The 11,488-nt window shown below is 46.4% G+C and overlaps 1 protein-coding gene across 1 annotated transcript in view; it reads right to left on the reverse strand.

Annotated features, from left to right (window-relative positions):
• Positions 1-890: 890 nt before the first annotated feature.
• The window catches only part of LOC119109953 (ephrin type-A receptor 4-A), a 43,245-nt gene continuing 32,647 nt past the window's right edge, over positions 891-11,488 (reverse strand). The window contains exons 7-9 of the mRNA XM_037233697.1: positions 7,751-7,964; positions 4,451-4,556; positions 891-1,433 (exon numbers count right to left, since the gene is read on the reverse strand). Of these exons, the coding sequence (XP_037089592.1) occupies positions 1,328-1,433; positions 4,451-4,556; positions 7,751-7,964 (426 nt within the window). The 3' untranslated portion in view covers positions 891-1,327. The remainder of the gene's footprint in view (positions 1,434-4,450; positions 4,557-7,750; positions 7,965-11,488) is intronic.

The raw sequence follows: 11,488 nt of genomic DNA on the forward strand, positions 1-11,488 counted from the left end.
ACGCGCCGTCTTCGAGGCTTGAACCGCCGTTCCCGGGGTTCGAGCCCGGGCTGGTTGAAGCAGAATAGTCAAGCAGGCTTCGGAAGCAAACCTGCTAAGTTTATTCACAGTCAGGCGTGTCAATCATTGCGTCACGAAGGTGTCAGCTCACAGTTGTGAGCCCAAACCAGTAAATACAAAACAACTGTACACAAATTACGAATCACAGTTCCACATAACCACAGTTCGTCACGAATATCTACCAAAGTCCACTGATATTCGTTTTGATGAAGAAATGCAGCCGATATGTGAATCTACCTTTCTTTCCATTCTCCTGACTATTCTACAAAGAATAAGGCTGTTCATGCTGTTTTATCACAAGAGGTCAGTTGGGTGCGAGATTTTCCAATGCTGTTCGCTTTAGAAGGCAAACGAAACTCCCAGAACACTACAGGTGAATCCATGTTGTCTATTCAGTGGCCTTGTTTCACTTTTTGAAGGTCATGGTGCCCAAAATCATACCAGACTGTCAGGAGTTTTGCATTTGGATAAGCGACAAAGACCACGCTAGGCAGCAGGTTCCTAAAAACAAACTGTTTACATGGGTCCTTCTATGCTAGTGACCTTTTCTGACCTTTAAGAAGGCCATGAAAGGTGTATAATTCGGTTACTGTTATCAGTTAATTCGAAATGAGCACCAAAAACTACCCCATACAGCAATAGAACATGTTGGGTTTTTGACCTTATTCTGACCTTAAGACCAGACCTTAGGTCAGTGTAATTTGTTCATTCAATTGTTGTGTTGCCTAAGGAAGTATCTCAGAGATGTATGGCTTCGTCTAACACTCCGTTATTGGATCAGATTGACCGATTCCCAAAGAAATTGCCTTTGCTGAAACCATGGTCTGACTTTGACGTGCCATAGGTCAGCAACCTTACTTATTATATCTAATTTTTTATTCCAAACCATCTGCTATTCAATTATCTATAGCTACGCAAAATTTGGCGCAGTTGCACCGCGCCGTTCGGAAATAATTTCGGAAAAACCTTCGGGTGGGTCAGTTAGCCAGTCAGTTAGACCCCCACCCGAACGCGTGTCAACCAACACCTCCTAGCATTTTGAACACCGTTTAACCCCCTTAAGAGCTTTAGGCTTATGATAAAATAAAGCGTGGACAATAAATGTAGCAATACCGCACACAACAGATAAAAAACTTTTAAAAAATAGAGCATGAGTGAGATTTTAGCTTGAGATTCTGGGAGTGTCGCTACCTTACAAGCGAACAGATCGAAAAATATCACAGCCCTTCCAACACTTCTTGACGTCACCAAGTTAGTGACTAAAGTATTACCGCTCCACGGGAAACGACTTTCTGGGTAGCATGGGGACCTTCAGCAGGCCAATCTTCGCTGTACATCCGCGCTCCGCGTCCGAGCGCAGGGCGCCCGCCGTCCTGCGGGAGTTCAGAGGGTGTCAGTCACGGCGTCCGGCACGGCAGAGATCCACCCGGCGTGTCGCTCTTCCTGCTGTATGCTGAGCCAGGGCTGCGGCGTCCTATTTAATTGGCGGCTCTCCCCAAAACCTGGGCTGCAGCCAACCCCCTCTCTCTCAATCTTGAGCAGGAAGCGGGCCAAATCCGTAGAGAAACCCGTTTACTGTGTTTTCGCGGTAAATCCTTATTTCTCACTGTTCAACCCCTTCCCCAATTTATCTCGCAAGACTAGGCCCCTGGGCAGAGCTGAATCCGCCCTCTGCTAATGCCTACTAAAATCTTTAGAGGTACTGCACTGCACTCCATACCTATCTGAAGCCAATGGTCTCGCCTTCCAAATAGTCCGTCAAAGTAGTTTTTACAACCCGGAACCTGCCGAGTGTTATGCTGAAGACTACGGTCGCCTGAGCGGCGCGGCTGCAGGTGATAACGATGACGGGATTGCAACAGGGCTCAGGGCTATCAGGTTGCGCATCGGAGAACACGAGGTGATCATTTCGCTGTTGTTATCACTCATTTCCCTGGAAAATAATCCTGGGCTGAACTAATTTAGAGCAGCTTGGAGGAACAGTTTATCAATAGCGGGGCCAGCTCCCTGGGACAGCTTACTTACTGAAATATAACCTAGCCACCCAGCCAGATCCAAAAGTTAAACTTATGAATGCTTTTTTCCCGTTCTCTCAAGCTATTTCGTCTCCCAATTGACTTAAAGACCAATGCAAAACGTACCCTGGCTCCTCACATCGACGCTGCAAACGTTGTCACACGTCGTTTAGGTGTAGATGGTGATTTAAAATGGATAAGCTTAAAGTGTCAATGTATAGCCAGGATGTTGGCAGAGTATTTGTCCCAGCCAGGACTTTTTGCAATAAACCCCGGCTCAGGCATGTCCGTCACGCTACCAGCAGATTTATATCAAATTGCAGATCAATATCCCGACCCTCACGATCTTGCTGAGAGTTGGTTGACTGATGAAACTTGGCATATGCATCTCAAAACCCGAACAGCTGAGGTGGACATACGTAACTTCCAGAGATCTTGTAGATCAAAGTTCGAAGTCAATCAGAGCGAATTGACCCCAAATCAGTTGGGAAATAAAATAAAAGCTCAATCCTTTCGACTGAGTTTAAAATTTGTTAACTCATAGACAATGCCCCAAGCGTTTAACAACCTTTCAAGTTAATGTGGACATACGAAACTTCCCGAGATATTATGTACCAAAGTTCAAAGTCAATCGGAGTGAACTCTTTGGAACGGGCTCAAAATGACTCAAATCTTAAGTGGACATCTAACAATTTCCGTACTACTGCATAATTGGGTTTAATGTCAATCGGGGCTGACCATTTCAGCTAGCCTGAAAAAGTTGTTGACTTATATACTATGACTTCAGACAAAGTTCAAGATTACTAAGGAAGCTCAAAAGCGGACCCTTTTACGTCAAGTATAAAGTGCATTTGTGAGGAGCATTATGCACATAGATAAGACAGTAGTAGAAGTGTAACTACTCGGGGAAAAAACAGGAGAACGAAGATATAGCTGCGTTGATATTTCGGCAACATGCCTTCATCGAAATGAATAGCAAAAGTACATTCGAAATTGCCTGCCGATGATTCTATACGATTTTTCCAGTTTTCTTTTTTTAAGACGGCAAGCCACAGTTTTTCACTGGTCGGCAACATTCAGGGCATTAAACAAGGAGCAATTGCGAGCCATTACTACGATACAGTGCATATCTAACAAAGAATAACAATACGCGAAAAAATACGTGGGCATGCAAACGAATTCAAGTAGACAGGCATCACGCATCACGCTTCATTCAAACATGCAAGCGAATTCAAGTAAAGAGGCATTGGACATCACACACCATCTATACATGGAAACAATTCCATTAAATGGGCATCGCACATCACACGTCAGGCATCACACATACATACAGGCGATCTAAAGTTTGCACGCATCACACATCAAGGCACATATCACGTTCGCATAATCGGCCGTAATGAGCCTTGTGCGTTAAGGTTTGGTCGCCGACTGTTTATAAGAATGGATCCACTTAATTTCATGTCCGGGTGGTTCTGTGCTCTGTAAATGCTTTAAGCTCTAAAAGGGGCATAGGGCCAATGCCTCCCTAGATTCCAGTCTTGGCGTGTTTTGCCAAAAAGGGCCACCGAAAGGGGTATTCCCTCTTACATTTTAAGCGCCTCGCAAGCATGCATTATACCTGAAACGAACAGGGCGCATGGGCTCCCGGACAGGCCCATCAGCTCCTGGTTTTTCTACGAGAAATAAGGCTATTAGTACTGTCTTAGCCAGACGCACTCTTTTGATTGGGCTGAAAATTAGTTACCTCTGGAAATCCGTAAAACTGAGCTTCGCGTGTTGAGCTTCATTGACCTAGTTTCAATTTTACAGTGTGAGGGTGGTGGGTCGAGGTTGTTCTTGGAAAGTTCTGGTTGTTAAATATGCCAAAATGCGTCGCGACAAAGCAAGTCTCGTCAAGGTCGAAGATAGTAAAAAAAAACTCCTGACTACGTACTGAAGAGGCCTAGAAATTTGGTGAGGCAGCGCTTTCATGGATGCACCCCCTCCGTTACAGCATATGCACAACAGCTGAGCCGTGTGTGCATCCAGAACGACGACTTATTTCCCTTTACACAGCGGATGGTAAGCAATGTTTATAAAAGCTTAATACAGCCTGAGACCCAGACGGTCGGCATGAAATGGTTATGCATTCGCGACCGCCACAGTTTACTTTTCACCCAGACACTGAAATGACTAGCACCCAACAGCATCGTCCGGCGTCCGAAGGATAGAAGGCTGGTGGTCATGCAGATCTGTCCAAACCGAAACATGAACCGTTGTATCGAATGTCCTTTGGGTATGCAAGTATTGCATGCCATACAACTGGTGGACATTCGCGAGTTAAGGACTGGAGGCAACAGAAATCTCTCTGCGATGCAAGACGGGCTGTTACTCACCCGTGTTTGAAGACCATGAAGACGATCACGCCAACTAATACGAAGGCCGTGACGATGCACGTGACGACGAGCGTTGCAGTCGACGAGAAGCTGTATCGCCCGTTCTCTGCGGCAGATGTCAGAGGGACTGACAGGGTGTGAAATGCACACAGACAGTATAAACACGAAGGCTGCTGTACGGCTTACAAGGAACATGACGTCTAAGTTGCCGAGCCCATTGAAGGAGCAGCACTGACTAGTGAGTGTAAGCCTCTATTGAATATGACATCCCGGGGGCAATGCGCCACCGTATTCGAACCACGGCTGAAAGAAGCTTCCGATTTACCGGATATGATAGGTGCAAAAACAGACACTTCTGCGAGCCCATTGGTGACAAAAAAGCGACACTGGAAACAAGGTACGACAGACCAGACCAATCTACAGCACACCATCCTAGCTAGACGAAACCCATCTTGATGTATGGATTGGTATTGGTCGATACTCGCTAACGCTTGCGGCGTGAGCATGTGTAGAGCACATGCCGAAACGTTGACGTTTTGCTGTATGAGCAAGATGAGCAACAAGATGCTGACAAACATAGTAGCTTTAATCAGGATAGTTTCTAGCAGGTGGCAGAAGTATAATACAAACTTAAATAAATCAGAGCGAACGTCACGGATCAGCGGCGGCAGTGCTTTTCCAATGTCCCTCAGATCATCGCTTTTCACAGATTTTCAGCCAAAATTCACTTCACATACTAAACAGTATGGAACACGAAATAGCTAGAGTTCTTGCTAATCGTATGAATTGTGGCTGGCCACAGCATTTTGCGACGAACATGATCAGCTTGCTGCGCAGCGTTTTAAAGCATCGTGCCATTTGAGACAGGTGGATTCGAATGCGCCCCACGCGGTAATTAATTAGCTCAGTGCTAGGACGTGGGCTGCGGTTGGTTGTATTCAGGTCGTGAGAAACTGACTGGCCTGGAAAATGCAGCCAACCGTTAGTTTATTTAAGGCGCTGTGCGGCTTTTCCAAGGATATACCATGGAGGAGTCCCTGGTAATAGCGTTAAAAAGTCCTGCTGATCTAGGGGGTAAAAAGCCGACCTGTAGCTTCAGATGTGAACGGAGGACGTTGGAGCGACACATGTTATGGGTTCATTCGGGGCTTGTTGCTGCTGAGAGGAACAGCAGCTTTGGGATAAGATGCCGAGCATCTCTGGTGTATGCCTCTTTTACTGCCCGTCGCACCTCTTAATTAGCGTACTGATCGGTGGACAGGTGTGGGATAAAACGCTTTTTATTGTCATCGTATTATACATAGAGTTAAATGAGGGTGCTAGGTGTTCAAAAGTGCTGTTTGCATCTGTTGATACCGATATTGAATGGGTTTCGCACTCAGTAAATGTAGGGCTACAGGGGTACATATTTACAGAATACGTAGGGCTGAGTCCTGTCTGGTCAAAATACGTAGGTCTGAGAGACATGCAATTATAAGCAGTTTTCTCCCCAGATTTCATGCACCTCCTTTTCAGAGGTGGAGCAGCAGTGTGGTCTCTTAAAATAACTTTATTTGGTAAGCTGAACCTAACAAATATGATTGCTGAAAAATAAGGGATCAAATTAATAACAAATAGAATACAACACCCCTGGCTGGGATACTCCGCTCCCCCAACTGAATAAGAAACTACACGCCTCTATGCTGATTGTGTTGGCCATGCTTGCATCTGATATTTTTATTAATCAATCTCACCCACCATTCAGTGTTCGATGGCCAGGAAATGACACCTTAGTGTAAATGAGCTCGCGAAACAAAAACCTGTGATGGTTATGCCGCATTGCATTTTAGTTGTCTCTGTTTTGTGGCTTATTGCATTTAAATTAATATTGCAACGGTTTCTGACAAAAATGGCTCCAAGTGACGGTTCAGAGGGTTCCAAATTCTGTCAGTGATAGAAAAGGCACTTTTTAACCCCTGGTTCGGGCCTAAGGCCGCACTCAAAAGCCAAAATCATTGGCTCTCGACAACTCCACTATTACGCTCCGCTTGCGTCAGCATCACACAAAAACTAAATGGTAGTGTAACAGCAACGACAACGCGTCCGTGTCTATAGATATCCTCATGCACGGCACTCCAGTGGATCACCAATAAAAAGTAAATGCATGGCGCTTTTGGATCGGTATCCAGGCTGCACAGTTACCTCGTTTGTCCTGCAGGTAGCAGCACCGCTGCAACCGGCCGGACGCTCATGCACTGGCATTCATTGGCGGCTTATCGCCAGCAGCAGTGGAAAGCGTGGTTGGAAGTGAATGTCCCGCATTGGAAGATATTGAGGCAAGCATCAGAGGTGATGAAGTAAGGTCAGTTGTAATTATTGGTATGCTGTTATGTGCAAGCAGAATAATTTTCTAGACAACACAATTTCACTTTTTAGTCAGAGTGCTATTCGATACGCCATTGTTTGAAAACGTCGTGGAACGTTTGCTTGAGGTCGGAGTCGCTGCCAAATTGACCGTGCGTAGCGGACTGACTAACCCACCTGCAGTATTCCAACTTCCGAAGAAGTGTCGTCCTAATCGGTGCGTTATTTTTAGAACCCAAATATCGTTATGTGCATGTATTTTGGCCCTTTCTCGTGGTGATCTTTCATTTCGGTCCGTTGAGTTTTGCAGACTCGGTTATGATACTATTCTTGCGTTATTCAATTCGCAGTCTTATTTCCGTCATAACTCGTAACACGGCCCAAATCCCTGCATGATAAAGCACCAAACGTGTTTCGCGTCTTAATGTTGCATTCAACGCACTGCATTGGTTCAGAGCCAACTGAAGTTCGTTGATGCCAGAAATCATGCTGACGTGCGATTGACACGAATAGCTCGGTGGTAATATTTGTATTTACCTTGAGCACTGCGTGGCCAATAAGGCTGGAGTGCATCGACTGTTTCACCGGGGCCTCCAATTACTGTGGCTCGGGTCAGAGTTCCCGAAGCACAGGAAGAGCCCAAAATTGTCAACGGTTTGCACCGGTAAATTGTTGCGGGGTTTGTCCTTTCTAAGGCAGTAACTGGTTTCAGCGTTGAAAATAAAGCTAAAAACATAATGTAAAGAATTTTCGGAAAAAGTTGCAAAGCGGGTAGGCCTACCGTACAGGTGGATAAGCCACTAGACAGTTCTGTTTGTCGAGCCTGTGTCTGGCAAAAGCGTTTGGGTTTGAGCTAAGCTGGACTGCGCCTGACGAGAGCATGGTGTGATCGATGTGAAACTCACCGACGCGACAGACATAACTGGCGTGCACGACAGAGATTTGACAACTACTCACCCGCATTCGATGACCGCCGCTTCAGATGGGACGTTGATCTGACGCTTGCTCGCCGAGGCAGCAAATCTGACGACTGCGTGGTGAGATCGATCGTCTGGTGCTCATCTTCGCCGGCTGCCACGGGCGAGACGCCGTTCCGGCTGTACACCCGGAACCGGTAGGAGGTCGCCGGACTCAAACCCGAAACGTGCACCCGGGTCCCGCGCAGACCGGTCTGTGAAGTCAGGCGTGGGGTCAGGATTACGCGAAATCCAAATCAGGTCATTTCAGTGTAATCGAATAGCTTCAGAATACCACTATCATCGCTCATGTAAATGCAGGTAAGAATATAACATAAAGGGTTAATGTCAAGACCACTACAAGAAAGGGCCGAAACACGCCCACGCAGGATATGTGGGTTATGGAAACACCACACCCATTAGCACGACATCTCTTGGGGTGTTGAAGTATTTCAAATAAGTCAGCTCGTCCACTAGGGTGGCAATTTTGCACAGCCAAGTTGGACGCCCCTTTGAAGTCATACAGGCTTTCCATGTCGCAACTAAACGATGACGTATTGAAGATCATATCAACTATATAGTTGGATTTTGTTCCCTAGAGAAGTTTCTGCACTCAAGAACATGCCAATAGCTACAAGTGAGCTTATTTGCTCATATCTGATGCTTGTCTCAATGTCTTCAAATGTGGAACATTCCCTTTAAAGGGAATATTCATAATATAATAACCTCACTTGTAGCATTTGGTTCGCTCTGAAGTGTGAAAGACTGTCCTGGACAGAAGATTCCACTACTCACTAAATAATTTCCTTAATGTGTCATCGTTTCATTACGTCATGAAACGTCTGCATGACACCCGAGTCACAGCGGGACTGGTCGTATCGGAATTGCAAATGCAGCGTTGCCCGCATGAGGGAAATATTCACACATCTGCACAAGCATGTGTATCAATGGTTGTTACGGAAAAGACCTTCGATCTTATCAACACTGTCCATCAGGACTTTCTGAGCCCCCGCACTTGTTTTGCAGTACCCGAACCCGTTGCGGCTAAACTCACAATGTAGCCGACCTTCCTTCTTGTACACCAAGAGTTTGATGAAAATGTCCCGTTTACTCGGCGTCAGACTCTCACTTATACACAGCTCACTGTCGTCCCACTTACCTTTTAGAATAACCTCCGAGCAGACTCTCACTACATGACCCGTGCGGGTCTTTCGACATCTTCTGGCGCTGTCTCAACTCGCTGGTCTCTATCTTTTTTTCAGAATATCTTGTTCTGTCTTGTGAGATTGGCTTGTCTTACTAGTCGTTTCATCAGGGTCGACAACTACGTCACTGTCTCTATCCTCCGCCATGGTTTGACCCAGCTGGGGCCGGTGTTGTTTTTCTCCACTCGCAGGATGCAGCGTTCGAAGTATTCACTGACTTCTGACGTCTTGGGCCACAGCCTCCTGATGAGAACGTGCTGAAATCACTTCCAATCACCACATTCTGCCGTTGCAGCCTCTAGCTGGCGTGGGCCCTGGCTTAGGCTCGCATTGACATCGCGCTCGCGCCACACGCAGAGCCGCCGATCGCAGGCGCGCGGCGGAGCGCGCGAGGGGAGCAACCGCCCCAGGCCAAGTCACGGCCCGACCGGACTTGTGCACTTGAAAACGCACTGACAATTACATGCGGGCTTTTCCATTATATCTGATGCTTGTTTCAATATCTTCAAATGTGCATCAGCCCCTTGTTACGTAAGCTCACCAGAAACGCTGGAGTCGCAGCGGTCGGTCCGACTCGTCCCAGACTGATTTGCAACGCTATTGACGAGATTCTATCTTGGCAATCACTGTCTGCTAAGATAGTTTGCCGCCTTTGTAACCACCGGCTGTCATGAAGTTTTAAACAGCACGTTGCATCCGTATTTCAAGCTGCGTTTTCACGCGGACAGAGCACTTCAATGCTGGCCGTTTGATCAGGACTCGTAGTTCTGTTACGTTGCAACATCACCAATACATGACTGCTCTTTCCGATCGTCGCGGATGTCAAACCATTTTTAGCATCTAAAAGGCTTAACACGCGCCCGAGTGGTTGGTTATACGTTTTGCGCTCGTGTGGGAGTGGGGGCCAATGTGACCCCATAAGATTTAAAAGACTAAGAAAGCTAGAGATTCGTTGCTTAGTCTTACGGGTACGGGCGCCGTCTCAGCGTTTTATGAAGGCCACATGTGATCTCACCGGGGTTAATTTCTTTTAGGTCCAGATCGGTGTCAGAAGCGACATCAGATTTATTTACGCAACCAACCGTAAAGGGAGTGTTCCACACTTGTGGGGGATTTTAAACTGAAATAGCCATCTTGAAAATCATTCGTTGCACTTCGCAGTCCTGCCCTTCTTAATTTCCAAACCCCTGGAGTTTCCAAGCTACGCACCCGCGAAGACGTTCACATTATTTCAAAGTTACGCAGGCATCCTGACGCCACAAGAAAGCCATTCAAATCTTACCATCCCATTGGCCGTGCGGCCATCAAGGCCAAGACAAATATGATTGTCGAGTCTTTCATATTTAGCGTTCGTGAGCACGATTTCCCGGTACAACGGCCATCAATTAGCTCTCAACTAATGTTGTGCAAGGTACAAGGACGCAATTAAATAATAACGTGTCGAGGGGCATATTTGGTGTACAGAGAAATTGTGTTGTCTAGAGCAGTCTTTTCCACATACAAGTATGCCGAAAGTTACAATTGCGCTTATAGCGTCATAGCCGATTTTGTTTCCTTTCATATCTTCCAATGGGGAACATCTCCTTTGATATCGATACCACTTATGAGCGAAATGCCAGTGTTGTTCATACCATGTCGGTTACTTTCTTTGGCTTGTAGAAGGTAAACGTGACCCAAACCTCCGGGATTATTTGATGTTTGAATTTAGAATAACATATATACTACTCTAGGCGGCATGCTGCCGAGAGCGAAAAGGATTTATTTGTCTAAACCATTCAGGTCAGCGACCTAGTCTAACTTTCATGACGTTAAAGTCCAATCAGATATGTTGGTATTGGTGTGACCTCTAAACCTGACCCAAGATCAATGGAACAGGTCGTAACAATAATTTGCAGTCCATCTCGAAACTGCATGATTTCGTCTAATACTGCGTTGTGACATACTGAACGGTTTTCTAGGAGTTGCCCTCGCTGACAGCCAATGTCTTTAGGTCAACGACCTAAGATACATATCTGAATTGCTTGATACCAAAAGACAACTTATGAATTGCCTAGAACTGTGCAAAAATTTGGCGTACGTGTGCCGCGCGTTACCGAAGTTGTTTTAGAACTAAAGATATTAATGGTCAAAATGCGCGCAGACATCGCCGTTAGCGCTGGTAGCATCACCGCCAATAATGCAACCATGACCACTCGTGTCTCAACAAGATAAAGTAAACCTCAGCTACATCTGTATGCTGTCAACACCATCATGTCGTCCGGACACATTGCATGATAACGATGTTCCACACCCCCAGGACATCAAATAGGCATTTAATTTTGGTTTCCGCTTATTTCGCTGCGCGAAGAGCCAGCGCTATCGATATCGGTGCAGCACCACAGAGTCAGCGCCATCGATGTTGGTGCAGCACCGCAGAGCCAGCGCCATGGATGTCGATGCAGCACCGCAGAGCCAGCGCCATTGGTGTCGGTGCAGCACCGCAGATCCAGCGCCATCGGTGTCGGTACAGCGCCGCTTGCATCTACATACCATTG

The sequence above is a fragment of the Pollicipes pollicipes genome, unplaced genomic scaffold (genome assembly GCF_011947565.3).
Source record: "Pollicipes pollicipes isolate AB1234 unplaced genomic scaffold, Ppol_2.1 Scaffold_7231;HRSCAF=8579_pilon_pilon_pilon, whole genome shotgun sequence".
In the NCBI taxonomy this organism is placed as follows: domain Eukaryota; kingdom Metazoa; phylum Arthropoda; class Thecostraca; order Pollicipedomorpha; family Pollicipedidae; genus Pollicipes; species Pollicipes pollicipes.